The sequence below is a fragment of the Ursus arctos genome, unplaced genomic scaffold (genome assembly GCF_023065955.2).
Source record: "Ursus arctos isolate Adak ecotype North America unplaced genomic scaffold, UrsArc2.0 scaffold_14, whole genome shotgun sequence".
In the NCBI taxonomy this organism is placed as follows: Eukaryota; Metazoa; Chordata; class Mammalia; order Carnivora; family Ursidae; genus Ursus; species Ursus arctos.
Genome location: NW_026622808.1, coordinates 9,626,361 through 9,642,895, shown reverse-complemented (window position 1 = coordinate 9,642,895; position 16,535 = coordinate 9,626,361). Strand labels below are relative to the sequence as shown.

Here is a 16,535-nt window from a genome sequence, read left to right as displayed (position 1 = left end):
CGCACGTGCAGTCCCCAGGACGCAGCAGAGCACCTTTTTTTTTTTTTTTTTTTTGAAGAGTTGCGGTAGGGGCTCATATCTGTACTGCTAGATACTTCCTTGACAGGTGTTCCCCACCAGAGCTTCTCAGCGGTGGGGACCAGACGCTTAGTTGTCGAGGCTATCACACCCAAACCGGAGAGCGAGATCCAACAGACGTTTATTGAGTACATAGTACACACCAAACACTACTGTTCAGCCGGGAGATACAAGTCACAAGGCAGTCACGGCTCTCACCGCGCTGACACCCACAAAACACATCCTCCCAGAAAACAAACGAAGGCATTCTGGAACGGCACCTGTGAGGGAGGGGGCTACGCTCGGTGGAATACTGAGAAAGGCCTCCCCCAGGAGGGAACATTGAAGCTGAGACAAGCACAGGAAAATGCCAAGATATGGTTGTAAAAATTGAGGTTTATACTCCATAAATTCACATTTTAACTCTGGAAAATGTCACATAATAAATAAACTACACACACAAAGATTTCTTCAGCAACAGAACGTCCCTTTACGACCTCCAATAAAATTTACATCCTTTATCCCAACTGTTTTAAACATCCCACCCGCAGAAGGTGACATCCTAGCAAGTCCAGGACCTGAGTCAGTGCTGTTTCAGTGCTTACGAGCATACAGATCCCCTCGGGTTCTTGTTGAAACCCGAGTCGGAGGTGGAATCCTGAGATTTTGTAGTTCCAGTGATGCTGCTGACGCTGCCGGACTACAACTATACCGGCCTAAGGTACTTACAGGACTTTGAAACAGAATCCATGGCACACGAGAGAAGATGTCCAGCTACGGGGCACGAGTTTAAAACTGTATGATAAGGGGCGCCTGAGTGGATTAAGCTTCTGACTCGGTTTCAGCTGTGCTCAGGATGTCAGGGGGCTGAGATTGAGCCCCAGGTCAGGCTCCGTGCTCAGCAGAGAGCCTGCCTGAGCTCCTCTTTCTCCCTCTCCTGTCCCTCCCGCCCTGAGTGCTCTCTCTACCAAAAAAAAAAAAAAAAATTAACTGTAGGATATGCATCTTTCTTCAGTAGTGACCATGCTCTCCTTGTGATTGTGAAGAGGGTAGATAATATCAAAAGATTAAAATGTGGTGCCTGTGCCAAATGGCTTTCCTATCCCTGACTGGCCCTAATTAGGTGCCTCAGATGAATGCCTTTTGGACCCTGTGATACCTGCCCTCACAGGTTGAAGGGAGATTGTGAAATGAAGCGAGGCACAGAGGCATCTCAATCATTTTAGGAACACATTACCCGTCTGGGGAGACAGGCATACCAGCACTGGAAAAAAAGAAAAACACTTATTTTTCTCAACTCTCTAACGTGCTGAAGAAGTGACGGTAACAGGACACAAAAATCGGCCTCTTCCCTTCCGTTCTTTTAAAATTTTTCAAACCACTGACACAGAATTGCTAGAATGGGCCCTATTGTTCCCGCTGGCCAGAGCTGCCCTGGACAAAAGCCAAAGTCACAGCTAAGGACACACACACTGTCCTTCCCACGGGAATGCGGACCCGTCTCCACCATCCCGGGGCCTCTCCCCCTGGGGACGCGAGGCTGGCTCAGCGGGTGCGGGGACCATTCGCTAGGGCGGCCCCTCCTGCCTTAGGCTCAACTCCCGCAGCAGCGCCAATCCCGGGACAGGCGCGGGGTGGCCTTGGCCTCACCCCTGCACTCCAGCGCGACCCGAGAATGCAGCGCCCACCTTCCTTCCGCCGCGTCTTTCGGGCTCCGCGGTCACAGCGTGCAGCGGCTCATGCGAGCCAGGTCCTTCATCTCCGGACAGTACAGCACTGCGGGAAACAGGGAGGGTCAGTGTCAGCGGAACGATGCGGCCGGGCCGGCGATCCCGGGCGCCCATACCCCAACCCCAGACCCCGCAGTCCCCCCGCCGCATCCCCCGACGGCCCCACCTCGCCCTCCGGCCCGCGCAGCCCTCCGCGGCGATCCCGGGCGCCCCCCCCCCCCCACACGCCGCCAACTCCCCGGCGCCCGGAGCTTCCCCCGGCGATCCCGGGCGCCCCCCACCCCGCCACCTCCCCGAGCGCCCCCACACCGGCCCCCAGAGCCTCCCCCACGGTCCCACCTCGCCTCCCGGTCCCCACAGCCTCCCGCGGCGATCCCGAGCACCCCCTCCCACCGTCCCCCGGCGATCCCGGGCACCCCCCCACCTCGCCAGCTACCCCGCCGCCTCCTCCGCCGGCCCCTCACCGTTGCTAGGCAGCGGCCGCCGCCAGCGGCGCGCCGGCGCTAGCACCCGCTCCCACAGCCGCCGGAGCGCGCGCCAGCCCGCGCTCCTGGGTCCCGCCCCCTCCTCTCTCTCCTCTTCATCGTCGGCGTCGCCGCCTCCCGGGACCGGGCCGCCCGCCTCATCCGGCTTGCGCTCGGCTCGCGCCCTCTCCTGCAACCGCGACCACAAGTCCGGGTCCACCGAGACCTCCATGACCCCGCCGCGCGGCAGCGGCGTGGGCGCGCGGCAGAAGGGGCACGTGACGACGCGGCGCAGGCGCACCACGCGCGCGGCCGCCCCGCCGCCGTCGCCGCGCGCCGCCAGCTCGCTCAGGCACGCGGTGCAGAGCGTGTGGCCGCAGCGGGCGCGCGCCGTCCCGGGCAGGCGGCGGGGCGCGCGGCCCGCGAGGTTGAAGGGCCGGTAGCAGATGCTGCAGTCCAGCTCGCCCCGCTCCGGAACAGACGGCACCCTCACTAGGAGCTGCATGGTGTCCGCTGCGAACTCGGCGGACGAGCCGGCCCTCCTCGTGGCTGGGTCGGCTCCTGGGGCGGGCCCCGCGGCTTCTGACCCCTTTTAATAGCGAGAGCCCGCCCCTCGAGGCGTCACGCTGCCGTCAGGCCGCTCCCCGCCGCGGCACGCGTGGGGGCGGTGGAGGCGCGAAGCCAGGGATGCCAGCGACTGCCCAGCGGGCTGGTGGGAGGCTCGCCGCCCCTCGCGCGCTCCGCGCCTTCCTTCATCCCCCAACACCGAGCTGGCGCTCCTTGAGTCTGTGTGCAAATCTCCAGGCCCCTGCAGCCCCCCAGCCCTCGGGTCTCCGCCGCCCGCCCGGCCTGTGGGTTTAGTTGTGCACTCTCTGTTCACAGGCCCACCCAGACAGACCGCCTAAGCCGATGGCACCGCCCATTCTGCCCAATCTTTAGTGGGCTGCTGGAAATTGGCACGGATGCAGCCCTCAACTCGCTTTATTATACACGCCTTCCCTGGGTTCTCGTAAGGCCAGCTTCCCAAACTCATTCTCAAACTGCTCACCTCTCAGCTGACATCTCAGCCTATGGAGGCATCTAGATGCTGGGACCATGGATGGCCTTCCTCCCAGGAATGCTGGGAATCCTTTCCTTCCGGAGTAGTCAGGCCTGGACACCCACACACCATGACGGTTTCAGCAAAGCAGCCCAACTTGAGCTCTGACTCAGGGGTCTGACTTGCCCCACAGGTAAACAGGACATAACACACAGCCCACATTCCCTCGTGGTACCACACCCACCTCCAGCTGCCTCCTCACCCTCCTCTCCTGTAGCCCAGGTTCTGTTGTAGACGGTAATAGGGCAGACTCTATGGCCAGCTGGCTTGAGGTCAGATCCTAGCCTCCAGCTCTCAGGAGTTGTGACACCCCGAGCAAGTTACCTAATTCCTCTGGGCTGGTTGGTTTCCTCATCCATACAATGTGGGTAATAATAGGACTAAATGAGCTTCTATATGTAAGGTGCTTACAACAGGGCCTGGCCCACAGAAAACAGGGTGTGTTAGATGCTTTTATCCTGTGCCCCCAGCCTATATTATGTTCGCTCCTCAGTACCCAACATTTGTCTCTTTGGGTCAATACAAGGTGGGCTTCTCTATGCACATGGCATTTGCTGGCTTTAACAGGCAATGTAGAGCTGGTTTTGTTTATTTAACTAGATTGCTACAACCCTAATGGATAATCTTTTGCAAGGAGGTATACCATTATTTGAAAACAAATAGTTCAGAACTTCCGAGTTGTGTTGTCTTCACGGTCACATGGGGGAAGCTATCTACTTATGCCAAAGATGCTGTCATAATTCAAAACTTTTTGGCAATTTCTCTTTGGAATGTTGCTCAGAGGTCTCCTCACATCTTCTTTTATTTACTTATTTTAAGATCTTTTATTTATTTGAGAGAGAGAGAGAGAATGAACAGGGGGAGGGGCAGAGGGAGAGGGAGAAGCAGACTCCCTGCTGAGCAGGGAGCCCGACTTGGGGCTCAATCCCACAATCCTGAGACCCTGAGGCCACAAAACCATGAGACCATGACCCGAGCTGAAGGCAGACCCTTAACCAACTGAGCCACCCAGGCACCCCATTCTCACATCTTTTAATATCTTTGGTTGATGATTACATCTTAAACTTTTAGGGTAGATGTGATTATATGAATGCTCCCAAAGTGTTTGACAGCCAAAGTCTCTCTAAGCTCCAGACCTTCCTTTCTTGTTTGTCTTCAGGAACCCAAAGTGATGATCTCCCTGTCCCAAGTCCACATCTGCAGTGTCTCCCACCTCTTTCTTTACCCAGCTCCAGAAACCAAAGTGTCATCCTTGATGCACCCCCCCCCCAAATGTCACCTTCCTTTACCAACTTCTCAGCAAGCCCTGTTCATTTTGCCTCCTAAATATCTCCCTGATCCACCGACTTTTCTCCACCTACAGTATGCCATGCCAGTCCAGGCTGCCATCATCTCTTGCTTGGACCCTGGTAGAAGCCTCTTCACCAGATCACCACTGATCTTTCCAGATCTCAAGCCCAACCCGGTCCTGCCACAATGGGGTCCTACCACCCATTGCCATTCCTTTAGCATAGTAGCCCCGAATTCCTATGCCATGCAACTTTGCTGCTTCTCCCGTCAAAAATTGGGGTCCGTTTCCCTTTCCCTGGAATCTGGGCTCACCTCGTGACTTCCTGTGACTAACAGAAAGTGGCAGAAGTGATGTTGTGTGAGTTCTGGGGCACGGCCCGCCAGAGGCCTTGCAGCTTCTGCCTTCATCCCTTGGGATCCCTGCCCTGAGTCTATTATGTAAGGGAATTTACTAGCAGATGAGGCTACATGGAGAACTGAGGAGTCCCAGCCAATGGCCCGATGTAGCCGTGAGGCCAGCTGATGTCCCGGCTCAGCTGACCTGCCAGCTCAATCCAGCCACACGAGTGAGCCCAGGTGAGAAGAGCAGAGGAACCAGGCAAACCACAGAATAATGGGGGCAGGGGGATAACGTTTTAAAAAGTTGTTTCGAGCCACTAAATTGGGGGGGGGGTGATTTATATATATCACTGAATAACCGATATGGATGGTTTCCTATTGCCCTTAGGATAAAAATAATATTCCAAGGTGCCCGATTAGGTCTTGTATGTTCTGAACTACCCATGTCTCCCATTCTGCTTCCATGCTCTCCTTGCACCCTCTGGCTTTGGAGACCTTCTGCGTGCATGTTCCCTTCTGCACGCTGCCCGGAGCCCTCTTGCCTTCACCTTATTAACACCGCTGATGCTTCACCGCTGAGTGTAGCCTCACCTTGCCAGATGCCCCCTATAGACTCTGGTAGCAGCCCGCGCTTGCCTCTGGACTTTGGACAACTGCAACCTGTGTTTGCAGATTTGTCTCTCCCATGTGTAAACTCCACAAAGGTTGTTGTGAGACCGGTTTTGTTCACCACTGTATCCCCATACCAGAGTGGGACTCAATCAATAAATATACTTGTTAAGTTAATGAATGAGGTGGGTGATAAATATGGTAAATGAGGTGTGACGATGAGGGAAGGTTTCTTACGAGGGCTTTGCAAACAGCCTCTGAAGGTAACGCGTAAGAGGACTTATTTTTTTAATGTTTTGAACAAGGGGGGGAGACGTTTCTATTAAAATAAAGGAGGAGTCCTCCAAAGTAACCATTTAAAGAGAATACTATTTTGAATTTATGAATTCTTGTATGTTTGTTACAGAATAACTAATCATAGTTTAGTCATACATTTTACCTTCTTGTTTCCTCCGCAGCCTTCCAAATGAGTGGGAGATGTGAGGAGTGGATGGAAGTATTCATTAGTTGATCCGGTTGGCTGCTAGCCAGTGAATGGCAGGCTGCTGACTTTTCTCTTTTTGGAAATTGGTTTTAAGCTGCTCTCTCAGCTTCAGGATCAAGGAAGGGTGAGGATGGGTAGAAGGGAGATGGGGAGGTTGTATTTTAAGGAAGACAGAGCCCATCCTCCCCTGTGTTGTGATCTTTAAAGCTTGTAACTTTCCACCCACTTTGTGTCCCAGGGAACTCAGAGTCCTTTGGAGGAAGATTAGGGGTCGTGTCTGACATGATCGCGTTTCAGTCTGCTTTTCTGCCATCCTCACGGCTGATCTTTAACTGGTTTCCCTTTTTCCTTTATGATAACTCCTTTCCCTCCCTCCCTCCGTGTCATCTCAACCATAGGCCAGTTTGCATCTTACCTCTTCTTCGCCAAATAGTTCAACCTCAGATTGGCCCCTCCCACTCGGCCACAACAAAACCACCCAGAGAGTTCCTGGGCGTATGTGTGGGTATCAGGAAAAGGGAAATGAGAAGCACAGGACAAGAAGTGTGGCTAATGTAACTTTAAACAAAACAAAGGCAAGGGTGTCGGAGGGAGGAGCAACAAAATTATGAAGCCAGATCTCTGGGCTCTAAGACACGTGGTGACTGAAGGAAGGAAGAAAATTGGGGACCCAGGGACTGGGGTATCCGGGACCTGGGTCCTCGGTGAGGCCAGTGACTGTGACTAGCAGCACGATGCCTTAGTCGGTGGCGAGAAAGCCCTGGGGCTTTCTAAAGGCAGGGAGCTAGGCCAGGGCCAGGTATCTGAGACTGAGGTCCTACCCTCCCAACCCCGCAATTTCGGACACCGGCAGTGGGGATCAAGCTGAGATTTTATTTACAGTTCCCTGGGAAAAGTCTTACAGAAGAGGGGCCGGTATTATTGCTTTAAGATTATTGCCAGGAGGAAGACTGCAGTCCTCCACTGCTAGGTAGGAAATCCTGCTCCAGGCTCCGAAGTCTATCCCCAGACATTTGTATCCCCCCAGTCTGCGCCGTAACCTAAAGGCTGTCACCATGTCCTGCAAAGCACAGCCCAACTTTTCCCCAAAGCCGCCCCAACCCCTTTACCAGCACACTTCCCCTTACCCGCGTCAGTGCTGTGTCAGAGCATCTCCCCCCCCCCCCCTTCTCCGCAAGAATCAAGTATTGAAACTGGTGCTAGTTTTGAGCCCCTCCCCTTTCTGCTGGGAGGCAGGGTCCTCAAAGACTATCGTTTACTTCTGCCAGGACCAGCCCGGCTTCCTTTGTACCGAATAACGGAAGAGCCCCAGTTCCTTTGTCCCAAATGACATCACAGCTCGCTTATTAGGTTATTACCCCTTGATGACATCTCAAGGGCCACTTTTGAGGTAATTTGCATGTTTCCTGTATCTGCCCTGTTATTGTTTTCCCCTGGGCCTTGGCGATTAGGGGAAGAAGAGAAGGGAGCGAGACCAAGGGGCAGAGAGGGGATGGCCCGGTGGTTCATGCCCGGGATTAGCAAGAAGGCCTGGAGGAGCGCATCGCGGGGGGGCTGCGCACTACTTTCCCTCTCGAGCCCCACTGCGGGAGGATATGGCTTTGTTCATGCGCATCGCTACTCGAAGCCGGGACTCGTTAGGGGGCGGGGCCTCCCTGGCGGCGGCCGCGGCGTGGAGGGATCCGGGGCAGGAGGGAGGCGGTGGCGGGAAAGTGGTTCCCGGCGGGTGCCTGCGCCCCCGACGGACTATTTCTTGGGTTGCGGTTTGTTCCCCAGAAGCCCGTCTATCTCCATCACCGTCTGCGGCGTCAGCTGGCTCAGCACCTGGAGGGGAAGGCAGGGGTGGAGGGGACAATACATGCTGGCTCACCTAAGACGGGCATGGGGTTGGGGGGGGGGCAGGGCAGCAGCGCAGCGGAGCCAGGTGGCGGGAAAAGAGCCTCGCCTTATCTCCCCGGGACCTCTCTCCTCTGCGAAGTGAGAGGGCTTTGTAGTGGCTGACCTCCCAAGCCCATTCTGGGTTGGACGGTGAGGCCTTGACTCCTGAGGAAGGGAACAGAGATGGGCTTTGCCTCTGAGTCCCCAGCTCACCTGCAGGGCCCCCAGGTGTTCCATCAGCTGCTCTGCACTTGACACCCCCAGCAAGACCGAGCTCACACCCTCGCTGCGGAGACACCACGCTGGGGCCGGAGGAGAGAAGAAAGAGAACTGTTGGGGGAACACCCACAGTTCAGCACCCACACTTGAGAAGTGTCTCTGAGGAAGAGGGTCCTCCCTAGGGACAAACCAGTCTTGGGTTTGGGGGAGTCCGGGCAGGAGGTGAGGACCCCCGCGGGGTCCAGGGCTGGCAGTGTCTCACCGATAGCCAGCTGCGCCACGGTGCAGCCCAGCTGGTGAGCGATGGGAAGAAGGTCCATGACTTTGGCTTGTTGCTGCTTCTTGCCGCCCTCACTCTGCACTTTGTCCTTGAGCCACTGGTAGCCCTGGAGGCCGAGGAGAATCAGCACTGCCTGGAGCTGCCCAGATGGCTCAGTCCTGCCATCCTGAGCCCCCAGATCTCACCTTGATGGTGGCCCTGCAGGTATCTGGAGCTCGCCCATCATACTTGCTAGTGATGAGGCCACAGGCCAGAGGGGACCAGGTGACCGAGCCAACACCTAAGGGCAAGAGGAGTGGATGTGGGGATAGGGATCTAGGCGACGGATGGGCCAAGGGAAAGGGAGGGATGGAGGGCTGCGAACCGATCTTGTGGTAGAGCTCTGGTAGCTGCATCTCCGCCTTCTCTCTCTGAAACAGATGGTGGTCGGCTTGCTCACACACTGGAGGAATCAGATTGAACTGTCTGGCCACGGAGTAGGCCTCCTGGGTTGGGGCGGGGAAGAGACCGGGGTCAGAGCACTCTTCCCACTTTCTTCCACTCCCGCTCCTCCAGGAGAGTGGGTTTGGGGGTGGCCATGTGAAAAGGGGGCACCTGTCCTGGGACAGCGGGAAGTGGGGTACCACACTCACCATGATTTCCGCAGCTCCCCACCGGGATGTCCCCCAGTAGAGGGCCAGGCCCTGGTTGATGACATAGGTCATGGCTCGGACAATCTCTAGGCACACAGGAGAGACAGAACCTCCCTGTCAGACCCCTGGCATCCAGGGCCCCAGATCTGTGGACCTCTGCCTGCCCCACCAAGACCCCAGGCGTCTCTGTGTAATCAGAGAATTTGGTATCTGCTCTTCATCTCCCCCCCTGTCCAAGACCTGGGGTCTGAACCTCTACTGTGGAGGTTGGGAGGCCTCCTAAGCAGGGGCTGGCTTCCTGCTGGGAGTTTGAGGAAGTGCCGTTTTGAAGGATGGCCAGGGTGGGGGTGCTGCTTTTACCCTCCATGGGACTATTGGGGTCTGAGCGATTGGCGAAGACGATGTCCACATATCCCAACTGGAGGCGTTCCAGGGATCCTTGCAAGCCTGGGGCAGGGATGGGGGGACGAAGGTAAGTACTTCAGCTTCCCTTTGCTCAGGATTCAGACATTACCCCCTTGCCGTGGCCACCTCACTCCCAGCTCCCCTATTCAAAGCCTCCAACTCAAAGGTTCAGAGGATATTCCCAACTCTTCTGGCTTCTGTACCTAGCCACTTTGGGTTCCCAGACCCTAACTCTCACCTTCGATGATGTGTTTGCGGCTCAGGCCTCGCTCGGTTTCTGCCCTGCAGGAAAAGGGAAGTCAAAGACGAGGTGTCACAAAGACAGGGGAGCAGGGCAGGCCTGGCATCACGAGTTCCTGGGATTGCACAGGTCCTCACGGGCAGGCTGCAGACCTCGGGTGGCAGCTGTACCCACACCTCTCCCGTGCACCTTCACACGTTCTCTGTAGCTCTCCCCAAATAGAGTGTGGTAGCCACTTACTGTCCTCCCCAAAAAATCTTGGTGGTGATGACATAGCTTGATCTCCTGGAAAAAGAGAAGAAGTGTGAAGCAAGACAAGGGATTCTGGATGACCATTCCCCAGCAACCCCTCCACGCACGGTCTCACCTCCATCCTTTGCTCTTGAGGATGTTGCCAAGGGTTCTTTCAGCACTAGAAGAAAGCCAATGTGGGAAACACTGACCCCTCCGAGGTGGATCAGTTCCTTCCCCTCCTCCCCCACCCTTCCCTTCAACCCATTTCCTCTCTAGTAAAGTGGACCATGGACCAGGTGCCCATTAGGCTGTCAGCTCCATCCTGGACAAAATAAGAAGGGCTCCCAGAACTTGGGGTGTGGTCATATACTTTTCATTCATTCAGCAAATATCAATTGTACATCAACTACGTACCAAGCTCTGTTCTGGGTGTCGAAGGGATAGAATATGAGGGGACAGGACAGACTAGTGAAGTGGGGAGGACGCCCCATTGTCTGCTCTGGTTCCAACCATTGGCGTTGCCCTCCCCCTTCATGGAGTCTCTGCGAAATCCCACCAATCCTCCAAAGCTTAGCTTGGATTCCGCTTCAGTCTGTGCTCAGCCCTTCTCCGTCTCCTTCCGTAGCTCCTACTGGCTCAATTCTTTGGCACGTAATTATACGCTAACCTGTGACAGGTCTTAAGTTGTTACGGCGGGCGGTTACCGAAGTTTCCCTGTTACTTAACGTTTCATATCTCCCTGTGTTTTGGTTTGTTTAACCACTTTGACCATGAGCGTTGGGAGGGCCTGTTGTCATCCCATGAGCAGTGTCTGCTCTGGGCTGGGCTCTGTGTAGGTACCTAGGTGACATGGGCAAGAGCAAGACAAGTTCCGTGGAAGGAGGAGCCCCCCAGTTGAGCAGCGAACATGGCTAGTAAACCAGTAATTGACAGATGGTGGGTCAGAGGGCACTATAAAGTGCTTTGGGAGCTGAGGTCGGTGGTGGCCAATTTGGGGAGCTGGGCAAACGCTTCTCGGAGGAGCTGACATTGGGCCAAGCCTTGAAGATGAGCAGGAGAATTTGCCAGATGAAGAAGGAGGGGGGGAAGGTCATCCTAGGCTTGGGCTAGGTTTGGGAGGACCCAGCATGAAGCCATAGGTATGTGATGTGTGAAAATCCAGCTTTGCAATCCTCACATTGCAGCATATAACTGATGCCCAGGATATGTTTGTTGGTTTTATTTTATTTGAACTGCCCAGAATGCCCTTTGTGCTCTACACTGAAGAGGGACTGATGTTGGGACTACAATTCCCATAGTGCTTCGAGGTTGAAGCCGAAAGGTTGGAACTTAGCGTTCACAGAGTTCCCAGGGTTCTCTAGAGAGAAAATAAGAAGCCCCGATGTTCTCTTAGCCTTCCAGATGTAACTTGGCTCTTTCACCCCAGTCCTTACTTCCCAGCTGCATACACTTCAGCTGTGTCAAACAGGTTTACGCCGTGCTCATAGGCCACTGTCAGCACGTCTTCTGCTGTCTAGGGAGGTGACAGAAAGAATTGAAGACCAACCCCTGCCCTCGGTGACCTCCCTCTGCAGCCCAGCCCCACTGCACCTGGCCCCGGCGCCACCCTCCAGCCTCAGGCCCGCCATTCCCCGTGCTTGTGGTCCAAACCCCTCTCCAAGTCCACTCCCCTCTTCTCTGGTTCCCTCACACCCCCTCACCCAGCTTCTAGGGCCCATCACTTATACCTCATCCGAGATTTGAGAACCAAACGTGACCCAGGTGCCTGCGAGAGAGAAGCCAGGCACGTGACCACTGGGGGGGGGGCAAGCCACAAATGCCCCCTCCCTTAATCCCTCTGCTTTCCAACTCACCTAGGCCAAGACAGGAGACCCGAAGACCAGACTTTCCTAGGTTCCTGCAGGATACAGAAGCAGCAGGAAGGGGTGGAACCTCCATTAAAGACAGAGATAATCAGCCCCCAGCTCCTCTCCTTCCAGAATCAGAAGCCCTCAGGCAGCTCAGTCCAAAGGAACTAGACCCAGTGGGCCTACCAAGTTGGGCAGTGCTACGGCCCGAGCGTAAGTGACTCTGGAGACAACGTCCAGAGCCTCTGTTGCTGCCTGGTTTGTATTTCTCCTGGTGGGGTCTTTGTGTTTGAGTCATCTCTGGGATGTGTGGAGTCTGGGGTTGGGAGGAATGTGACAGGCTGATGGTGATGAGTTTGTGGAAACAGACCCGCAGATAAAGAGTGCTACACTGAAGGGCAGACGCTGCGGTGGAAGGGGGGTAAACCAAGTCAGGTTTAGGCACTCAGACAGGCAGGGCTCCTTGGGCAGGGTAAGCAGATGGGCCCCCCAAAGGCAGGTAGGACACCTGGGTGGGGAGTGTGACAGGAAAGGCCAGTTCTCCCTCTTTCTTTGTCTGCTCCCTCCACTCCTGTGGGCTTGTGGAGTCTGTCTCTGACCCAGAGAGCCCCCTCCTCCCATGGCTTCCTCACCCAGGTAGTTGGCTCAGCTTCTCAGTCAGAGCCAACACACAGAGGAGATCAAATTTCTCAAGTGACAAGAGTCAGGTCGGATCAGGGACCTCTGTTCACTCTCAAGCAGGAGCCCCTCCCTTTCTCCCTTATGCAAGTTCTGAGAGCCCAGCGGTTCTCGGAGAAAGTCTATGACAACTCAGTCTACCTTCTCCACCAGGCCCCTGTCTATCTCTCAGCATGGGGCTGAGAGATTTGGTCCATGCTTCCAAGAGCTCCACTCCCCTCCCCACCAAAAAAGGTTGCAGGAGACCTGGCCCTTGGGGCAGGTGAGGGCAGTATCTGGGTCAGGCATCCTGAGTGGGCCAGAGTGAGAAGCTGTTTCCTCCCTCCCCCCCTTCCCAGGACACCGACCCAAGGACACTCCATCCCAGACGGGGCCCAGCCTGGAGAGCCGTGCATCCCTGGCCCTCCTGGGGTTAAGGAGGGAAGCTCAGAAGCATTGCCTGGCTCTGACAGGATCAGTCAACCTTGGTAAAGTTGATTTCTCCTAGTCAGGGGTATCAACAGAGACAAAGAGAGGGACCAAGTAAGGGAGTACCCGGGTGATGGGAAGAAGAGATGGAATGAGCTGGGACCTTCTTAGTGAAGATTGAGGGAGTCCTGGCGGCATCCCAGGAAGCTTCAGGGGTCAGGAAAGGGGAGCAGATGGGGTGGGCTGCTCGGCCACCCCCATACCTGTATTTCATGCCAGTGCCTCGGCCGGTGCTCTCTCGGAGGGCCCCAGGGGGCGCTGGGGGTCGGGGGACCAGTGCGGCCCGGGCCTTGGAGCCCGACCCTCCTCCCCCCGGAGGATTCCCATGCCCCCCGCCGACAGGCCCTCCATTACCGCCCCCGGGGCCCGGCCGGGGTCCACACAGACGGTCCTCACTGCTCCGGCTGCGAAGGTTCTGTTCGGTACACGCGATAGACACCTGCATGCCAGCTGGCCAGGGCGGAGGAGGGGGCTCCGAGGGGGCGGGAGGAGTTGGGAACAGGGAAGCCCGGGCGCGGACGGCGGGGGGTGTAGTGGCGCGAGCCCTGAGAGCGGAAAGGCTGAGCAGGCTGCGGCGGGAGCCGCCAGGCAGGATCGGGCCCGCGGGGGCGGGCTGCTGGAGGTCGCAGGGTTGGCGGCGGGAGGGGCGAAACGCGGGGGGCTGCACGAGTGCAGATGTTCGGATACGGGGTCCCTGGAGCGGGGAGGAGGAGGGGGAAATGGGTGAAGGTAAAGGTCGAGGGCGTTCCTCGGAGGACAGGGACCTAGGGACGAGGGGTGGTAGTGGAAGAAAGATGCCACCTCAGCCCAAACCGCAGCGGGACCGCTAGGCTCCCAGCAGCGTCGGCAGCGGGCCCAGATTATCAACATGCAGGCACCGCCCCCTCATCTGCATAAAGCCGCCCGCCTCCCCGCCAAACCCGCCGCTCATCTGCATAAGCTCCGCCTTCGAGGGTTCCGCAGCTTGAGTATTCTGTGTGCTTGGGCAAGCCGGGAGCGCAGAACCTGGAAGGGTGGTTATCGTTACCTCCTGGGACCCACAGCAGGTCGGCCTTCCTCCTGCAACGTGGTTTTCAGTTGAGGGGGGGCGATTTTGTCCCCTAGGGGTCATGTGGCAAGGTCTGGCGACACTTTTGACTGTCACGACTGGGATTGGAGGGTGAGATGTGCTATCAGCAGCTCGTGAGTGGCGGCCAGGACAAAACGCAGGATAGCCCACCCAACTCCAGCCCCGAAAATGTCAACGCAGGCAGTCCCTGCTTCTGGTTTGATTTACATTTTTTTTTTTTAATTTTTTTGATGGTGTGAAAGCAATAGGCTTTCAATAGAAACTGTACTTTGAATTTTGATCTTTTCCTGGGCTAGCAATATACTATATGATACCTCCTGATGCTGGGCAGTGGCAGGGAGTCTCAGCCCCCAGTCAGCCCCTGCATCCTGAGTGTAAACCACCGATACACTTACAACCATACTGTTTTTTTTTTACTCTCAGTACAGTATTCAATAAATCATATGACATATTCAATACTATATTATACAATAGGCTTCATGTTAGATGATTTTGCCCAACCGTGGACTAATGTAAGTATTCCGAGCACATTTAAGGTAGGCTAGGCGAAACTAGGACGTTTGGTAGATCAAGTGCATTAAATGCATTTTCGACTTGTATTTTCAACTCATGATGGGTTTACCTGGATGTAACCCCATTGTGAGTCGAGTAAGAGCTGTCATTGTTGAGAAATCCATGGACAAAACCTCTTTACAGGCTCACGGGATGTGGCCACCCTGGTTCATGCCTTCGTGTGTGGGGCAGGACCCCGACGGACCACTCAAGCTGACAAACTGACACGCTTAGGCTGCAGAGGGTGATAAAAAGTTTATTCTGTATTTTTGCAGCATCAGGTAGGGGATAAAACTGGAGAGAGCCTGATTTGGAGGCGTAGGGATTCCTGGAGGCTTCCTTCCTCTGACAGGGAGGACACCAGGGCGGGTTTTAGGCTTTTGCCCTGGGAGGGCTGCTGGGGAACTGGAGGGCATAAGAGGGGCATGCAGTGGGGGCCTGCATATGAAACAGGTTAGGGAGGGCCCCAGGCAGACAGGGATTCTCCTGAGGGGTGAGGTAGGGTGCTTCCTTCAGCCAGCCCGGGCAGAGAAGAAAGGCAGAGAGCGGACGTAGGAGTCCAGCCGGGAGCGGAAGAGCTCACTTTGCACAGTTTGGCCCAGCGGGCACAGGGGATTCTTCACCACCAGCTCCACATACAGCTATGGAGGGGAAGGGTGTTAGAGCCAGGCTTTGGACACTTCTTGTTTTCAACCCCAAACCTAGTGTAACCTCGGGGGTGTGCAAATGCACAAGGATCAAGGGCTGGGAGGCAAGCCTCCCTGAGGAGAGAGTGGTGGTGTTTCAGGACATAAAGCGTCCTGAAAAAACTCTTGACTTCAACAGAGCTAAGGTAGACTAAGATTAGGGCAGGGAAGCTCAAGGAGTCTTGAGGCTCTAAGTGGCCATGGCTATGGAGGAGCTTTAGGGGAAGGAAGGGTCCCAGGGGCTGGCACTGACCGCACTGTAGATATGATGCAGCACATCCCGGATGGGTCCGACGCCCAAGTCAGTATTCATGACAACCTTGATCCCAGTGGGCGTCTCGTAGTAATGGAGTTTGTAACGGCTAGTTTGGAAGGCCAGGAAGCCATCCTTCCTGCAGAGATGAGGAGGACGTTAAGGAATGGGAGCATAAGCTCTTCCATAGAGATACTTCTGATCCTGTCTAGGTTGACTCCCTAAACATCGTTCATAGGAGCCTGATTAAGTAGACACCTCCCATCTTCACTCCTCAATTTAGCCCCCGCACCCAACCTCTCTACATTCAGATCTTCCCCTTCACCGCTCAGGCTAGCTCCAGCACTGTCGCTCCAGACTCAGCCTCTGTCTGTCTCCTTCCCCTCTCTTTGGGGGCCAATGTCTCTTCCACTCCACAAAGTCTCCCCCGCCCCCCAAGTTCCCAAGGCTAGCCCTCCTTCCCTCAGCATCCCCTCTGACTCAGCGTACATGTCTAGCGGGGACATCTTGCTGACAAAGGAGCGGATAGAGAAGAGCATCCCGTACATCAGCTTGTATTCCTGGAGGGAGAGGGACACAGTTAGCTCTTGGCTGTTGCAGGAGATGGGACAGGGGTGGGAACCAGACGGGTTTTGGAGAGGAAGGGCTAGGCTGGGACTATGTGCGTTTGGAGAAGCGAGGTCACCCGGATTGCGCGGGGCCCTCTCGTCACCTCCTCTTTGGGGATCCCCGCTTGCTTCTTGCGGTGCCACTCGCTGTAATGAAGGCACACTCCATTCCGGTCAAACAGGTACAGGTTGTGAACAGTCATCTGCAAGGCAGAGAGTGTAAGCCTCGCTCCGAGACCGCCCACACTCCGGGAGCTCCAGTTCCCAGTCCCTGACTCCCCCAACCGGGCGGGAGCCCTGCCCCGGACTCACCGGAACTGCTCCTTGTGCCCGTCACCAGATATTTCCGGTTTCCGCAGAGCCCGCCCCACCGGCTCCTCCAACGGCAGTGGTCGCGCAGTAACTCCGCCCCA

The 16,535-nt window shown here is 55.9% G+C and overlaps 3 protein-coding genes across 3 annotated transcripts; all 3 read right to left on the bottom strand.

The window, feature by feature from the left end:
• Window positions 1–1,023: 1,023 nt before the first annotated feature.
• On the bottom strand, window positions 1,024–2,797 carry RNF227 (ring finger protein 227). Its single transcript, XM_026520909.4, has 2 exons — window positions 2,252–2,797; window positions 1,024–1,833 (listed from the first exon to the last, which is right to left on the bottom strand). Exons 1-2 carry the CDS (start codon window positions 2,754–2,756, stop codon window positions 1,778–1,780), a joined length of 561 nt encoding a protein of 186 aa, XP_026376694.1. The 5' UTR covers window positions 2,757–2,797; the 3' UTR covers window positions 1,024–1,777.
• A 4,128-nt stretch (window positions 2,798–6,925) lies between these two features.
• KCNAB3 (potassium voltage-gated channel subfamily A regulatory beta subunit 3) lies at window positions 6,926–14,739 on the bottom strand. The gene is made up of 15 exons (XM_026520885.4): window positions 14,646–14,739; window positions 13,158–13,959; window positions 11,815–11,858; window positions 11,689–11,726; window positions 11,395–11,474; window positions 10,095–10,139; window positions 9,968–10,012; window positions 9,725–9,768; window positions 9,442–9,528; window positions 9,082–9,167; window positions 8,814–8,934; window positions 8,635–8,729; window positions 8,432–8,555; window positions 8,164–8,252; window positions 6,926–7,896 (listed from the first exon to the last, which is right to left on the bottom strand). The coding sequence occupies exons 2-15, from the start codon at window positions 13,397–13,399 to the stop codon at window positions 7,819–7,821; spliced, it is 1,218 nt and encodes a 405-aa protein (XP_026376670.1). The 5' UTR covers window positions 13,400–13,959; window positions 14,646–14,739; the 3' UTR covers window positions 6,926–7,818.
• Window positions 14,740–14,815: 76 nt separating this feature from the next.
• On the bottom strand, window positions 14,816–16,520 carry TRAPPC1 (trafficking protein particle complex subunit 1). Its single transcript, XM_026520914.4, has 5 exons — window positions 16,435–16,520; window positions 16,227–16,325; window positions 16,004–16,074; window positions 15,515–15,653; window positions 14,816–15,216 (listed from the first exon to the last, which is right to left on the bottom strand). The coding sequence occupies exons 2-5, from the start codon at window positions 16,323–16,325 to the stop codon at window positions 15,088–15,090; spliced, it is 438 nt and encodes a 145-aa protein (XP_026376699.1). The 5' UTR covers window positions 16,435–16,520; the 3' UTR covers window positions 14,816–15,087.
• Between the last annotated feature and the right edge of the window lie 15 nt (window positions 16,521–16,535).

What these genes read in the sequence shown, in the direction of transcription:
- RNF227 (XM_026520909.4), bottom strand. Translation starts at nt 2,756, where the DNA reads ATGCAGCTCCTAGTGAGGGTGCCGTCTGTTCCGGAGCGGGGCGAGCTG. An exon ending in GCGGCCGCTGCCTAGCAACG is followed by an intron (nt 1,834 to 2,251) that starts GTGAGGGGCCGG and finishes TGTTTCCCGCAG; the next exon opens with TGCTGTACTGTCCGGAGATG.
- KCNAB3 (XM_026520885.4), bottom strand. Translation starts at nt 13,399, where the DNA reads ATGCAGGTGTCTATCGCGTGTACCGAACAGAACCTTCGCAGCCGGAGC. An exon ending in GGCACTGGCATGAAATACAG is followed by an intron (nt 11,859 to 13,157) that starts GTATGGGGGTGG and finishes TGTATCCTGCAG; the next exon opens with GAACCTAGGAAAGTCTGGTC. An exon ending in CGTGGCGCAGCTGGCTATCG is followed by an intron (nt 8,253 to 8,431) that starts GTGAGACACTGC and finishes CTCCGGCCCCAG; the next exon opens with CGTGGTGTCTCCGCAGCGAG.
- TRAPPC1 (XM_026520914.4), bottom strand. Translation starts at nt 16,325, where the DNA reads ATGACTGTTCACAACCTGTACCTGTTTGACCGGAATGGAGTGTGCCTT. An exon ending in CGGGGATCCCCAAAGAGGAG is followed by an intron (nt 16,075 to 16,226) that starts GTGACGAGAGGG and finishes CTCTCCCTCCAG; the next exon opens with GAATACAAGCTGATGTACGG. An exon ending in TGCATCATATCTACAGTGCG is followed by an intron (nt 15,217 to 15,514) that starts GTCAGTGCCAGC and finishes TCCCCTCCATAG; the next exon opens with CTGTATGTGGAGCTGGTGGT.